Source organism: Phoenix dactylifera, chromosome 2 (genome assembly GCF_009389715.1).
Source record: "Phoenix dactylifera cultivar Barhee BC4 chromosome 2, palm_55x_up_171113_PBpolish2nd_filt_p, whole genome shotgun sequence".
Lineage (NCBI taxonomy): Eukaryota > Viridiplantae > Streptophyta > Magnoliopsida > Arecales > Arecaceae > Phoenix > Phoenix dactylifera.
The window spans coordinates 6,142,097-6,158,891 of record NC_052393.1 but is presented as its reverse complement, the minus strand read 5'-3'; the positions used below and the strand labels follow the sequence as shown (position 1 = coordinate 6,158,891).

Genomic DNA, 16,795 nt, shown 5'->3' with positions numbered 1-16,795 from the left:
CCCGTAACCACACTTATTTTATATTACTAATGGTTGAAGAATAATAATATAGGACGCCTTCCAGTAGTGATAGGGGACCGCCCTCATGGACGGTAGCCATAATGCACCCCGGCATACCCACCTCCGGCGCCACTCCCACCGCCTGCACCACCACCATACCCTCCAGCTCCTCCATAACCGCCACCTCCCCCACCGCCACTCCCTCCTCCGCCACCATGCTCTCCTCCACCGCCATAGCCCCCACCACCTCCAGCTCCACCACCACTCCCGTAACCACTGCCACTGTCTCCACCGCCATAGCCACCCCCACCACCGCTTCCACCACCACCGCCATAGCCCCCGCCATGCTCTCCTCCGGCTCTATACCCTGCACCACCACCGGAGCCCCCGCCTCCACCATAACCCCCTCCATGTGCTCCTCCAGCACCATAGCCGCCGCCACTACCGCTGCCACCACCGCCGCCACCTCCATATCCGCCACCGTTCTCTCCACCGGTACCATACCCTCCTCCACTGCCGCTACCACCTCAGCTTCCATATCCAACTCCATGCTCTCCTCCAGCGGCACCATAACCACCGCCTCCTCCACTGCCGCCGCCGCCGCCACCACCACCACCCTCCCCTACTCCATACCCAGCTCCGCTTCCACTTCCACCACCACTCCCATATCCAACTCCGTGCTCTCCTGCTGCACCATAGCCTCCACCGGATCCGCCACCTCCTCCACCACCATAACCTCCAGCAACTGCAACTCCACCTCCGGCTCCATCGCGGGCACCGCCAACAATGCCGTGGCCAGCACCATAAGTTCCTGCCTCTAGAGTCAACAGAGCTCTAGTGGCTGAGCATACGGTCACTCCCAGCAGCACTAGTAGTGCCACAGGAACAACCATTCCAGTACTAGTAGCCATGATGGGAGGTCTGTGTCTTATCGGATGGTGGGAGGAAGAGTCATGGGTAATTTATAGGGTTTGGGCTGCCCAAAGCCGCGTTCTTCCATTGGCCTTTGGCGCATGGCAGTGGTTGAAGGCATATGGGAACGGGTAGGATTTTGTTCCCCCATTGGGATGGCCCGGGCCCACGAAGGTTCCCCCTCCCTAGTGTTGCGCTTCCTCTGGCCTGCACATCCCTTGGAAGTATGTTATTTCTTCTCGTGACCTAAATTCCCTGGCCAACTTTTCCTTTGCTTGGTCGAGGATGAGTCATCTGAAACTCTTTTCACACCGGCAACCAAGGACCTACCAGTAAAAGCTCTAGGCATGCAGCGAGCACTCTCATAATCTCATGCAGCATTTCTAGAAGCCGGATTTTGGATCGCACTAGGTGCGTCTTCTGCAGTTGATCAATGTAGTTAGTGTCGCCAAAAGCTGCATTAGCTCGGTACCTATTCTAACTATAAATGGTCCTTTCAGTATGTGTAATAACCTGGAAGGCGGTCTAGTGCAAGCTTAAGGTTCATGTTTCGAGAGAAGGATGGGAACCTATCCAGCTTCATCTCAAAAAGAAGATTGATGAAACAAAAAAACTTAATGTTTAGATTTGAACATAAATAATTTGATGGACTCTGCCGATGGAGATGGACTTTTGGATGTCTAATTAGGATCAATTAATTTATAGTACTTAATGATCCCTGATGCTATATTGGATATAATTCTTGTCACCTTCTCTCCACCCCTCAAAGAAGAAAAATCCTTGCCACCTTCTGATCTTTCCTTCCGATCTGACAGAGACACTCAGTTGTTGAATATGGGTACGTATATTGTGATACTGTTATGCAAATCATGCATGAGGTTTCCATAAGAAGCACATCTCCTTTGCTTTTCTTAGAGAAAACCATCAATTGATTATCAAAGATAAGTTGAACAGTAAAATTATCGGAATCTTTTGCAATTGATATGTTTTTCAAAAGAATACAGTTTGAGGACTGTTTGCTTTGTAGGATTAGTTGGACATTCTCTTTAGCTTTAATGATTTAGAAAGCACTACGCGTCTGCGAGGTCAATTAGCCCACTTAGCCCACTAAAAAATGCATAGCAATATTCTGCTTATTGGTTTCCTAATCATGCAAACGATCTGCTATCATCATCCTTAAGTTTGGTAATATTCTATTCATGATAATTAACTATTCCTATCTTATGATCAATAACGAAATAGAAGTAAAAATGCAATCGGATAGCATGGAAATGGTGGCCTCCAACTAAGCATCGCAGTAGTTGAGGCTCCGTAGCGCGCAGAATCCTGTGCATACATGAGCACGACGAAACGATGCCAATCTTGGCAGCAGTGGTAGTGGTGGTGCTGTCTTTCTCTTATCATAAGAAACAACAAAAATGAGATTGTTATGCTGTTATTTCTGCATCTAAGAAGAGAAATAGGTTGGTATATATCGATCCCATAATCTGACTTCAAAAATGCTTTGCATAGGCTCTAGAAAAGCTTTATGAACAGTAACTCAGTTTTTAGGTCTAGTGATTTATTTCATGTGCCGTAAGACTATAAAAGCATCTTATTACGCATTTTCACTCGTTGAATGGAATATGGTATGTTAAACAAGAAACAGAAACCGCCAAAAAAAATTTAGAAAATGACTAACGATCGTGAGACTCGAAGACTCATTAAACCCAATACAGTCATAGAAAACTAGTCCCATCTCCTGGTTCTTCAATGTTGTAGCGTAATGTATCTGTGTGCATTACTGCAGTTGCGACTGATGGTGACATTGCAATTCCTTATGCAAGCATTCCTTCACATGTGCGTCTATAAAGACCTGCACTTATTTAGCTTTCGGTATATTAAGACTATGAGATAGCACTACATTATCATTTTTTCTATTGTCTCTTGAGAATACTTAACATAGCATATTAAATATTGTTAAGTATATGTGTGTGTGTGTGTGTGTGTGTGTCCGCATAGTATGAACCATAATCACAAACAAGCAGCTGTAGTTTCACTAATGAATTGGTTTGGTTTGCTGAATGGCACCAGTTACAGCCAATAGAAACTAATGAATTGGTTTGGTTTGCTGAATGGTTGGAACCTGCAATATTATTTGTGCAGTTAATGAAGCTAATAGGTCTTAACCTAGCTAGCTAGTCTCCATGAAAGACCTTTGATGAATCTCATCGGTACACCCTCGATATAAAGGTTAGGTCTCACGGGCGCCGACACGCTAAGAACCACGCGCTTGCTTTTCGTGAGTGCTGCCGCTCGCATCCTTAGTGCACGCGAGGTGAGGATAGTAGCTTCCTCGAATGTCTGGTTGCCCGCACGTCCGTATCTCACAATTGTCAACATTCCTTTTATTTTGAATCAAAAAAGTTTTGCCTTTAACCCCACAATGTTTACCTGCAAATCCAGAGCTCGAAAGATTTCCATGTGGGCCGGTGTGCTGGTTATGGATGTCTCTCTCTATTACTTTGGGGCCAACCCATGTGGTTTCTGCTCGGAGTGCAGTTCTACGAGCAACCACCGTGCTGCAATATTGCCTGCATTGGTACGTAGAAAAGAAGACAGTGCTCATAGTTGAAAGAAATTTCCTTGGAAAAGAAATTTTATACCATTTAGGTAGTAAATAGTTAAAAGCAAATACTTGTGTTTATTGATGGCGGAGATTGTTACATCAAGTAAAACGAAAAGTAACAAGAATACATAATATTTACATGGTTTGGTTTATTAACCTACATCCACGTGTATAGGTGATTCAAAAATTTCACTATAAAAAAATGGAAGATTATATAGCACAAGTTTTTCGCTCGAACCCTAACCTCCAGAGTAAGTCGGTTTGGACTCGAATTGTAAATCGGGTTAATTCGGCCCTTGGAGGCTCTGCCCTACACCCTTCGGCTAACTAATTGTATGACCTATACAAAATAAATACAACGGTCCTATTTGGCTCTACAAACTCAAGTCACACCCAATGGAGAAGTGCTGCTTTTACTTACCGCGTCCGCGCGACTATAACTTTCCGCGGTCCGAGCCGCATCATGCACGATGATGGTGAGGATCAATGGAAGATGGACGTGATGCAACGGGTGGATCCCCTGCACTTCACCAAACCTGTCCTGTCCAGCTTTTGCAATTCTCCGCACCCATTGGTCTCCAGTTCGACTTGCACAGGTCGTGGTTGCAATTCCAGCTTGCACCGCATCCTCACCCACTGATCTAAGCACAGGTCATGAGAAAACGATGGGTAACATGCGAAGAAGGAACATGCAGGACAGCCGAAGCGCAGAAGCGGACTCGTATTTGGTGGGGACAAAAGTTCATGCGCTTAGCTATGTGCCCAACCACTCCCCAGTAGCCAACTCCGCACCTTAGCCAGTGGGAATTCCCTGCTCCCCGATTCTATAAATAGCCACCCTCCCCTTGTTCCCATTCCATCCGAGGCAGTGCATTCCATAGTTAGCTCTTAACAAATTCCCTGCATGGGTACTGCTACTCGACTGGTTAGTGTTGCACTCCTAGTGCTGCTAGGTGTGACCATTTGCTCGGCCACTAGAGCTCTTCTTACTCTAGAGACATTGCCCTATGGTGCCGGCCACGGCATTGGTGGCGGCGGAGGTGGTGCTGGAGGAGGCTATGGTGGCGGTAATGGAGTGGGGTGGCAATTTACTCCCGGTTATGGTGCGGTAGGGGACCATGGGGTTGGCATGGGTGGTGGCTATGGTAGTGGTGGTGGAGGTGGTGCCGGCTATGGAGCTGCTGGGGAGCATGGAGGTGGCTATGGCGGCGGCGGCGGCGGAGGCTCTGGTGGTGGGTATGGAGTTGGAGAGTATGGTGGTGTAGGTGAGCATGGAGGTGGGTATGGTACTGGTGGAGGAAGTGGCGGTGGTGCTGGCTTTGGTGCCGGAGGTGAACATGGCGGCGGCTATGGAGGCGGTAGTGGAACTGGTGGCGGGGGCGGCTATGGTGCTGGTGGAGAACATGGTGGTGGCTATGGAGGTGGCGGCGGTACTGGCGGCGGTGCTGGCTATGGAGCTGGGGGTGAGCATGGTGGTGGCTATGGAGGTGGTGGCGGAACTGGCGGTGGTGCTGGCTATGGTGCTGGGGGCGAGCATGGCGGTGGCTATGGAGGTGGTGGCGGCACTGGCGGCGGTGCTGGCTATGGTGCTGGTGGCGAACATGGCAGTGGCTATGGAGGTGGTGGCGGAACTGGCGGCGGTGCTGGCTATGGTGCTGGTGGCGAGCATGGTGGTGGCTATGGAAGTGGTGGCGGCACTGGCGGCGGTGCTGGCTATGGTGCTGGTGGCGAGCATGGTGGTGGCTATGGAAGTGGTGGCGGCACTGGCGGCGGTGCTGGCTATGGTGCTGGTGGCGAGCATGGCGGTGGCTATGGAGGTGGTGGCGGCACTGGCGGCGGTGCTGGCGGTGGCACTGGCGGCGGTGCTGGTGGCGAGCACGGCGGTGGCTATGGAGGTGGCGGCGGCACTGGCGGCGGTGCTGGCTTTGGTGCTGGTGGCGAGCACGGCGGTGGCTATGGAGGTGGCGGCGGCACTGGCGGTGGTGCTGGCGGCGGTGCTGGTGGTGAGCATGGCGGTGGCTATGGAGGTGGTGGCGGCACTGGCGGCGGTGCTGGCGGTGGCACTGGCGGCGGTGCTGGTGGCGAGCATGGCGGTGGTTATGGAGGTGGCGGCGGCACTGGCGGCGGTGCTGGCTATGGTGCTGGTGGCGAGCACGGCGGTGGCTATGGAGGTGGCGGCGGCATTGGCGGTGGTGCTGGCGGCGGTGCTGGTGGTGAGCATGGCGGTGGCTATGGAGGTGGAGGTGGCACTGGCGGCGGCGCTGGATATGGTGCTGGTGGCGAGCACGGCGGTGGCTATGGAGGTGGCGGCGGCACTGGCGGCGGTGCTGGCGGCGACACTGGCGGTGGTGCTGGCGGCGGTTCTGGTGGTGGGCGTGGCGGTGGCTATGGAGGTGGCGGCGGCACTGGCGGCGGTGCTGGTGGTGAGCATGGCGGTGGCTATGGAGGTGGAGGTGGCACTGGCAGCGGCGCTGGATATGGTGCTGGTGGCGAGCACGGCGGTGGCTATGGAGGTGGCGGCGGTTCTGGTGGCGGGCATGGCGGTGGCTGTGGAGGTGGCGGTGGCTGTGGAGGTGGCGGTGGCACTGGCGGCGGTGCTGGCTATGGTGAAGGTGGCGAGCATGGTGGTGGCTTTGGAGGTGGCGGTGGGAGTGGTAGCGGCGGTGGCTATGGTGCAGGAGGCGAGCATGGTGGCGGTTACGGTGGTGGTGGTGGAAGTGGTGGTGGTGCCGGGTATGGTGCTGGGGAAAAACATGGCGGGGGTTATGGAAGCGGCGGTGGTGGAGGTGCTGGAGGTGGAACCGGCTATGGTGCTGGTGGAGAGCATGGAGGTGGATATGGTGGTGGCGGAGGATCTGGTGGTGGTTCTGGTTTTGGTGGTGTCAGTGGATACGGAGGCGGCGCAGCTGGTGGCAGGGGTGCCGGAGGTGGGTATGGGGGTGGCCACGGAGGCTACGCTCCTTAAGAAGGCCTTCAAAATGACAGGACATCACCTCTGTCATCTATATATGATTACTAGGTACGAATAAGTTTTGGCTGCTGGGTGGGCTTAAAGCCTAATTTAGAACGTTCTGAACCTCTTTAGGTTTGAATGGCGTCTTACCGTTAGCTCCTGTTGCTACTCTTTATCAGTAGTAAGAATGCAATGATGGTTTGCTCCAATGAAAAGAAAGTTCCAGTGCACAATCTGCTACTGAAACGTGAAAAGTAATTTTCCCATGGAACAGGTTCTGGGAAATTCTTACACCAACTTTGAGATTTTATAGCGGCTAATCCTTAAACAATTAACCTTTACAAATTGTAGTAATTAAAATAAATATTTCATCTTCAGAGAAAAAAATGATCACCTTTATAGTGACAAAAAAAAAGTTCCTTTCACCCTATGCTTTGAACCATGGAAAAACAATGCAGAAACGAAAAATAGGACCAAGAGCACTTTTTTTTAAGCGCAGGCGCACACATACACCACTTTTCATGTTTACAGAACACAAGCTTTGAGACATGCTTTTGCAAAGTCTAAATAACCATAATACAATAGCTATTGTATCTTGCACAATGACATTATATGGTCAAGGATGCTTTCTAAAAGCATAAAGTGTATGTTTTAACTTTTCTAGCTCATATATTGATTTACAAGCAAGGAATAAGCTTTTTGAGCGCTTGTACATTTATTTATGTTATTATTATATTAAAATTAGAAGAAATAAATATCATTGGAATAAGAACCATCATTTAGCGTTTTGACCACACTTGTATTAAGATTATATTAAAAATAATTTTGTCGTTCTATTTTCAAATAAATTCTACTTACATCTACATACTCAAACAATAACTTTGTTGTCCCGTTATTAATCAAGGTTTTAGATAGTATGTTATAACTGTTACAATGGTGGTTGTGATAATGGCCTTCATACCCTCTCATTGTAATAATGGAAAACATGAATGTGTTATTTGCATTATAATTGCCTGCAATAACATAAATATGGACCATTGTTTTTTTTTTTGCCTTTCTTTTTATAAAATATTATTTTTCAAAATTCAAACTTTTTGCAACAAGTTTTTCTTCAAAAGTGGTTGGATGGTTTAAATGTAATATTTTTTTATTCAACGTAAAGTGAACAAAGATGACACAAATTTTTTACCATAATAACCATCAAACTTGTGATTGGCCTAATATAAAAGTTAACGTTTCGATGGGTCTGTTAAACAACATATTTGAATCTTTGCACTTAGATTTTTTTGTAAAAACATTTGAAATTTTGACAAAAACATTTGAAATAAATAAATATTCAAACTATATGCCATTTATAATAGCAAGAAATCATATTAAATTCTATAAACAAGACTTATCCAATCCATGCCCCGAGTGCAGAGAAGGAACGATATGCTTTTCTTTGTGCCTGAAACCATTCAGTTTTGTATATTTGGTTCCTTGATCTTGTATAAGTATCCAAGATCTACTCAACGAATAACCGATGTGGAACTAAACAAACGTCCGCACGAGTCTTCACATACTCTCCTCGTGCAAACCCTAACGTTCTCGTAGTCAGCCTCAATGGATCCGTTCTACAGTATTCCCTAGTCTACATAAGTTATGAGCTGGGTATGCTCTGATATTATTTATAACAACCTAGGACCTCACGCAAAATGGCTAGCCGGAATGTATTTTTTAAATTCTTTGATTATGTATAAGTGCCTAAGAACTATCCAACGAATAATCGATGTGGGACTAAACATACGCCGCACGAGTCCTCATATACTACTCGCCCTGTTTGAAACATGGAAGTTCATTAATATTCATCTCCTCTCCTCAAGCTTCTTATTTGTGCTGTTCCAATACCCTCTTCCTCCAACACCACCATTTCTAGCCTCACGTCTTCCCATATTTTTACGATTTCTCTTGCACACGAACCACACGCCATCTCCTCCTCATCCATCCCTTCTCTTCTCTGTACTTGATCGCTATTCTCTCAGTATCACCCGGCTGGAGATGAACATAGTAAGAAGAAAACTAAAAGATAGAAAAAAAAAGAAGGAAGAAAGAAAATGCTCCAGAGCCCATCTCTGTCCCCTCTCTTCTACCCATGCATCTTCTTGCGCTTCCAGTAGCATACTCCTTCTCCCTCCCTTTCTTAACAGAGAAAAGGGCAATGACAAGGTCTAGTAACAAACGAGTCAAAATGATGCATCTCAGGCGACTGTTGGATGTATTGTCCGGGTGTGGGTGTGTGGTTGTGTGGGCTTCCTGCAGTTGATGTTGACCACTATCTTCTTGACCCATTTTTTCCTCTCATCTCAGCCTCCCTCAGTACCTATATTGCTACAATGGAACGATTCCTGAAGCGAGGCATCCAATGCTAATCACACAGAAGGAGAGTTCCTCAAAAGTAAACTAATATATAAAATTGTTTTTTTTATAGTTTCTATTCATATAAAAACTAGTCTTCCAAGCATAGTGTACAACGGAACCGAACATAGCTGACGGTGGCTGTGTGCGGACAAAGAGAGCGGGCCGGTTTTGCTCAGAAAAAAGAAAAGCATGGTGAAACTGGCATCACAATAATTGATCAAAAAGATGGATCTTCATCATTTTGGACTTGCTCAAAAAATTGTAGATCTCTAGGAGGTCATCATTTTGATTCATTTCACTTTAAGCATTCATAGAGTGCCACATGCCATGAACTTGCTTATAATGCAGCACAAATATCTCCAATTTCATGTCTACCTTTTGTTTTAATCAAGGAATTTATTTGCGCTTTGCACTTTGCTCTATATATACTTTGTATTCTTGATATTGTTGAGGCGTACAAATCTAGATTGTACAAGATGATTTACATTTCAGAGCTTTTTATGAAACATATAATCAAAAAAAATTGATGACAAAATTAATGTTTACATTAAATTTTATTTGGTCATCAGTATTGGTTATTATATGCTAAACATCAATTCATTGTATGAGCTTTTAATCATAGTACTTATTTACATCTTTTTTCGCTTTCCTCTATATTCAGTATTCATGACATGGTTGAGGTAACTGATGCCTCATAATCTGCCTCCATATTATCAATATTCCTAAAAACATGCACGCGCACACACATACAAAAATAATTAAAAGATCAATCCAAAGATTAGTCTACACTCACTGCAAGAAGTAGGCATGGATTTTTTTTTTCGTTTTAAAGGAAAAGGAAGCCTATGTAATGCAGCTGCATCACTCTCCCTTGTGTTTCCCAAGTTAGTTGCTTTGCATCCGTATAACTTTACATGCCGTGGACGTGACGATAATGCCGCATTATTGTTTTTCTTCCATCCAACCTTCGTTGTTTTATATAAAAAAACCCTTCTTCCGACTGCCGTGCAAATTATTTCCCACATGGACATCCCTGTACTGATGCCTTTACAACCAGCTTCCATACTATCGTAGCTCTCTTAATAACAAGCGGTTCCTTGGCCTTTTCGTCAGAGTTCAATTTGTCTATTACCAATACTATTTTCAGGTCTCTGGTTGCCGATTGATACCTCTAGCTAGGCGTTTAGAACCTGCCACTTACCCTATCTTTCCATCACTGCTCTCGTCTCTTATATAAAGAGCAGTGCCCTCTTGTTTTTCGCACTGACCATTTGTTCCTCATGGAGATTCAGAAATCCATCTTCTTCTTGTTTGTGGCCTTCCTCTTGTCTCTGTCCACTCCAACTCCTCCCTTGGTGCACGGCCAGCTTCTGCCAATCGTCCATGACCACGGAGCCAATGCTACCGCAATGAGGACCTATATCGTTCACGTACAAAAGCCCAAGGGCACCAAGTTCCTCAGGTTCAAGGACCGAGTAGCTTGGTACAAGTCCTTCTTGCCTAACACGACCGTCGACTCAGGGGAGCCACGGTTGATCTATGCATACCGCCATGTGATTAGTGGCTTCGCTGCGATGCTGACTCCCAAGGAAGTGGAGACCATGGAAACAATGGAAGGCTTCGTTCTAGCGCACCCTGAGATTGAGCACGTAGCTCAAACAACCTCAACTCCCGATTTCCTGGGTCTGAGCCGATGGGATGGCCTCTGGGTTGATGCCTTCTACGGCCAAGGGCAAATCATCGGTGTAATCGACAGCGGTGTCAAGCCCACTCATCCTTCCTTCAGGGAGCACGGGAATATGCCACCACCACCATCAAAGTGGAACGGCAGCTGTTACTGGGGCCCCCCCATTTGTAACAAGAAGCTCATCGGCGCCATGGCTTTCAGGCATGGTTTGTACCCCAACCCAAGTGACAGCGATGGCCATGGTACTCACACGGCTAGCACTGCCGCAGGAAGCTTTGTTGATGATGCCGAGGTTCTTGGCCAAGCGAGGGGCACAGCATCTGGCACGGCACCTAGGGCTCACCTAGCAATCTACAAAGTGCTATTCAACAGGCCAGGACGACCATCCACAGGCAACAGCAGTGATGTTTTGAAAGGCATAGACCAAGCTATCCGCGATCATGTCGACATCCTTTCGATGTCCCTTGGCTCAACCAATATAAGTCTCTCCGAGAGCAGCATTGCCAAAGCATCTTTTGCAGCGATCACAAGGGGAATCCTTCCCTGTGCCGCCGCGGGAAATGACGGGCCGTTCAAAAGCCTTATAGGCAACGATGCCCCTTGGATTCTAACAGTCGGAGCAAGCACCACGGATAGAAGGATAAGGGCGATTGTGAAGCTTGGAAATGGGGTGGAATTCTATGGAGAATCTGGCTACCAGCCTAGCCCATCCAATTCCACACAGCTGCCGTTGGTGTTCCCAGGTGCTCTGGGAACAAGAGATACCATGTTCTGCCTGAACGGCTCCTTGGATACCTTCAACGTAAGTGGCAAGATCGTGCTCTGTTCGAGCGGACAGATTGATGAAGTTGATGATGTTGAGAAGGGCAAGATTGTCGAGGCGGCGGGAGGGGCCGCCATGATCCTCTTGAACTTTCTTCTTATGGGAAACACCACGTCTGCCGATCCTCATGTCCTCCCAGTTGCTCATGTTGGCGGCGTCGATGCACGAGAGATTGTAGAGTACGTCGGAACGATGCAGAACGCCACCGCGGCCATCACCTTCAACGGCACCCAATTCGGCGTCCATCCAGCACCTGCAGTAGCCTACTTCTCCTCCAGAGGTCCCAGTCTCAGGAACGGCGGCATCATCAAGCCAGATGTCATCGCACCCGGCGTCAATATATTAGCCGCTTGGCCATTTGAGGTCGGGCAAAATCGTACGAATACTTCCAGAACTTTCAAATTTGCGAGTGGCACTTCCATGGCCACACCTCATGTCTCTGGGGTCGTGGCGCTGCTCAGGAACAATCACCCGAATTGGTCGGTGGCTGCGATCAAGTCAGCAATCATGACAACTGCGTACACACAGGACCGCGATGGCAATCCCATCACAGATCAGTACAATGGCACTGCCAGCGTCTTTGTCATGGGCTCAGGACATGTCGATCCAGTGGCAGCTAATGATCCTGGTCTCATCTATGATATCCAGCCCCATGATTACATTCGTTATCTTTGTGGCAGTGGATTCGCAGATAGTGAAGTCACTGCTATAGTTCAAGGCTCCGTGAATTGTTCTCGAGTGCGTGCAATCAGTGCAGAACAATTGAACTATCCTTCAATTGGAGTATATCTTGGTTCGAATTCAACTACGAAGACTATCAAACGGACAGCCACAAACGTGGGAGATGCCAATACTGTCTACAGGGTCCGATTTGAAGAGCCAGAAGGAGTAAGAGTTGATGTTTCTCCTAATACTCTTCAATTTTCTCAGGTTGATGAAAAGAAAAGCTATAACGTCACTCTGAGCGTTATCGGAGGCACCGCTCCAGTCGCAGGTCAAGTTTCGGAAGGGCATCTCGCCTGGGTATCTGGCAAGTACTATGTGAGAACTCCCATTGCTGTCACATTTACCTAGAACACCATAACCAGCAACCCCTCCAGTTTCTTCATGCATGCTTTTCTTCTTCGTGGTTTCTAAGTCTTATGATTCATAAGTTGTAGCATTCATGAGTTATGAATGGCATGTTACAGCGCTCTTCGTTTCGCAAAATAAAATGATAGTGGTGTCATGATTTACAATCGTGAAAACCTTGAGATGTCTTCTGGGATATGATTTATCTTAAACCTTGAGATGTCTTTTTGAATGTAATGCGGAGGAAGTGAGAGATTTATGTGTCCGTTTCGAGAGAGAGAGAGAGAGAGAGAGAGAGAGAGAGAGAGAAGAAAGATTTACGTGTCCCTTGGGTTATTTTTGGTTATATGGAAATGTTTTCGAGGAAATATCGTGTTGAAATCCATTTGGCCCTGCTGCTCCTTTTGGGGTCGTCCCAGCCAACTCTACGGCAAAAATTTGATCGAAGGGATATTATCTGATTAAAGGCTTGACTAGGAAGAAGGTTTTGCCTCAGCTTGATACATCCCATTCCTCATCATGGTAGCCTACATTTAAAGGTGGCCCTTAAACTGGATAATCATTAAGAGTGATTTTTCTATGCAAATAGTCTGTCTTCTCAGGTCTACCAGGTTTGTGAATGTGACGGTTCTATATATGAGTTAAAGCTAGTACTTCATGCATAATTTTTGAAAATTCTGCACAGCCATTAATTTTTACCTTGGCTTTTTCCAGAGTCCTTATGACCCTTTCTCCTTTTACTGCCATCAAACCTCTAAAATACTTGTTCCTTCGCTTCCATATGTCGATAGCATTATTTTCTTATAGGAAGTGGTTTGGATGATATTATCTATATTTTACATATATGCATTATTATTGGAATTTTCACGAGCTTATATGTTTTTTTGGCCAGAAAGAACAACCTTGTCCTTGTGTACTTCTCATGCCAAATGATATGAAATTTGAATGGATTATAATTGCAATCACTAGGGCAGCATGCTGCATTAATCACCTATTCACTTTATAATATCTTAGTCTAATGCAGGGAATATACAGCCTTGAGCAAACGTAGGATGGTTTTCTGGTTGAACATTACCCCCCAAAACAGGGGAAGCCAGAGCCACCCTACACTGACCCCATCCTATCCCATCCCACCCCACCCCACCCAAGCTTTAACCTAGGCTTCCAAGACCAGGACATTTTATCCGGGGTAATAGGGGGCCGAAGTCCTAAAATACTGAGGGCTGACACTAGGAATAGAACTCACCGACCTCTTGTCTAAGAGGCGAGAGAATACCATCCGAGCTAATGCTCGATGGTCATCTCTGGCATCTATCTTTCTTGCATCTAGCATTCTTATAACATTTTTCTGAGAAATAGCATTCCTTCAGGCTATAATGCGACATGCCATGAATTGCCATGAACATTATCTGACAGAGCATTATTGCCTTCTTCTTCCGCATAGGCTTCCCCATGATTGAAACCTTCATGATCTGCTTCTGCATTATTAAGCCCTCTAAATGTGAAACCACTTAAACTGGATCTCCATTATTGATGCCACTTATTACTGTCGATGCTTGTCTTCTGCTTGTGAAAAGTACTCGGAGCATTGTTCTCCAACTGTCATATCGTCAATGCTCGCGTCTCCTATATAATGATGCGATCAAAATAGTGATTCTGATAATGGCAGTTCTCGCCTGTTTCCAGCAGCGTAGCATTTCCATAAAACCTTCTGATATGGCAGCTATGCCATCCTCATTTCGAGAATCCCATGAATATACTCATTTCGTATTTTGACTCATGTTATATATAATAAACCCTTTTCAACATCATAGTAGTCTGGAACTTGTAAGTCTAAAATTGGCCTCCCTTGTCATAAAAAAAAAATGGTTGTATGTCTAAAACATTCTCCATCTGTAGTAGTCTTGTTTTTTGTGAGTATAATTTTAGAGATCACATAACAACCTACATCATCTATAATATTTTTCTTTATTAACATGCTCCCGTATCAATTTATATCATTTTTTTATTAGCATGATCTTGTTAGAGTGATTTTAAAGATCACATAATTAACAACTTGTATCATCCATAATATTTTTCTTCGTTAGCATGATCATATATTAGTCTATATTATTTTTTTATATAGTGTTTATACACGACTATATATAACTTCTGAGATGTATTGAATATGATAGAACAGAAAAATAAAATCACTTCTCTCTTTCTTTCTTGTTTTTCTTTAATTTTGCTGAAAATATTTTAATGCGTCGTCCACATGCACGCTAGGGTGAACAGCTCCGAGGGGCCCTTTTTTTTTGGTAGAAAACGACATTCATATAGCTCTTATATGGGTACAGCCTGCCAAGTCAGAAATAATAAAATGATACAATGGAGAGAGAATCTCAGTGTCAGTAGTCCAAAAAAACTCTTTGGAGTGCCGAGCAACATAGAAGGCAACCCAGTCTGCAACTCTGTTCGCCTTCCGATACACGTGTGCTACCTGGAAGGAGGCCAATTTCCTAACCAATCTGCGAGTCTCACAAATCAGTGGATGACCATCCCCATATCGATCACCTCCCCGTATCCAATCAATCACTGTGGAGAAATTCTCCTCGAGTTATATCCTGTCTGTATCAAGTACCCTCCTTGCATAGAAGATACCCTCGCATGCTGTCCGAAGCTCAGCCTCAATGACAGTCAAATCAGGAGAGCGCCGACCTCCTGCCCCAACTAAACTACCATGGTGGTCTCTGATCATAAATCCCACTCCTCCATATACTTCATCCGCCGACATGCTGTGAGTTTCTCTCCGTGGGGGACTTAGCCCAGAAGAGATGCATGGATGGCTCTAGTTCTGGCTGCAAATTATTATAAATAGATGCCATGGGGGTTTTAGAGCCAGATCTAATAGAACCAGCGTTCCTTCACATAAAAACTCCAGGTTGCCAACTAGCACTAAACAATCTGCACATATGATATACATGATCAAATTTAGTTCCGAATTCCATAATGACCGTATTTTTTTTGTTTGAGATGCAAGGAGAGATTGAAGCTTTTTGTTATCAAAAACTAACTTTTGAGTCTACCGAATAAAAAAAGACTAACTTTAGGGACTGAGAGCTTACCAAAATTAGATGAGGAGGGGAATGAAATATATCTATAGTTGTGTCTGTCATCTCCTATTCATTAGGCTTCTCTTAATATATGTTTCTATTTTGGAACAGTTCTTCTGGCATCCAATGCTAGTCGTACCAAAAGATGGCTTTTTTTTATTTTTAGTATTATTTTAAAATTATGAGATGCAAGAGTTTTGTATTTGTTGTTCTCTTCGTTTAGAAGCCAACTTTCTATCTCTAATTCACCTCTTACACAAGTGCTACGTACCTACACTGTAAACCACCTACATCCATTTATATGCAGGCCGGATGTGTATTGGATGCAAGATCCACTTGGACGAAGGGGTACTGTAATTTACTTCGCCTTCATGGATAAATCATTACCTCTTTTACGGAAAAAGAAAAGAAAAGAAAAGAAAAAAGACCATGCCACCTCTTCTTAAATAATAGAGAAACATATTGCGAACAGTCTTGGCTGCATTCAGGGAGCAGCTTCTTCCTCTAAACCATGCTGAAAGCGTGTTAAGGACCACAAGTACACCAAACCACACGGACCACACGTCAAATCACCTAAATCATGTTGAAATACCTAAAATGGGCACAAGTTGTGCCCAGTGCCACACCATACCTGAACCGTAATTGACTACATCTTAGGACCAAGTCGCCTGAAATCTAATACCTTGGATACCTTGGGAGGAATTGCCTGTCATTTATCGGGTTACCCTTGTGAGGAACTAGCTGTCAGGCTTACTCAAAGATGGAGGTCTAAACTCTTCTTTTCATCATCGATCATGCTATTTTCACATATCAATTTGCCATCGGGTCCTTCACACAATTATCACATGCCGTTCTTTGATTTTTCTAGGGAAGATTATTTCATTACTTTGGTTTGGCTGCCGTTTGAGTATTAGGCCTTGACCAAGTTTTGATTATCTTTTGATCTCAATTATATATTATATATGTGCACAGCTAGTGTCTTATATCATATACATATTAATGGTTAAGTTTGACATAGTTAAATCTATATTAGGCTCAACCTGTGATCGTTTTATATGAAAGATTAAGGACAAAAATAAGTAAAAAGGGGCCAAATTTTTGATTAAATGAACCTCTATCATCAAATGACTGCAAGAAAGAGGCCAGTAGAAAGTAATTTTCTGTTATTTAAAAAATGCGTCACACTCTACATATATAACATGCCTATATTGCTCTATTATTATTTTCTGATCTCTGCCAGAGCTCTTTTCTG

The 16,795-nt window shown here is 45.2% G+C and overlaps 2 protein-coding genes across 2 annotated transcripts; one reads left to right on the top strand and one right to left on the bottom strand.

Annotated features, from left to right (window-relative positions):
- Positions 1-527: 527 nt before the first annotated feature.
- LOC103711811 (glycine-rich cell wall structural protein 1.8-like) lies at positions 528-911 on the bottom strand. Its single transcript, XM_008798095.2, has one exon. The coding sequence runs from the start codon at positions 909-911 to the stop codon at positions 528-530; it is 384 nt and encodes a 127-aa protein (XP_008796317.2).
- A 9,368-nt stretch (positions 912-10,279) lies between these two features.
- Positions 10,280-12,454, top strand: LOC103711810 (subtilisin-like protease 4). Its single transcript, XM_008798094.4, has one exon. It carries the CDS (start codon positions 10,280-10,282, stop codon positions 12,452-12,454), a length of 2,175 nt encoding a protein of 724 aa, XP_008796316.2.
- Positions 12,455-16,795: the final 4,341 nt, after the last annotated feature.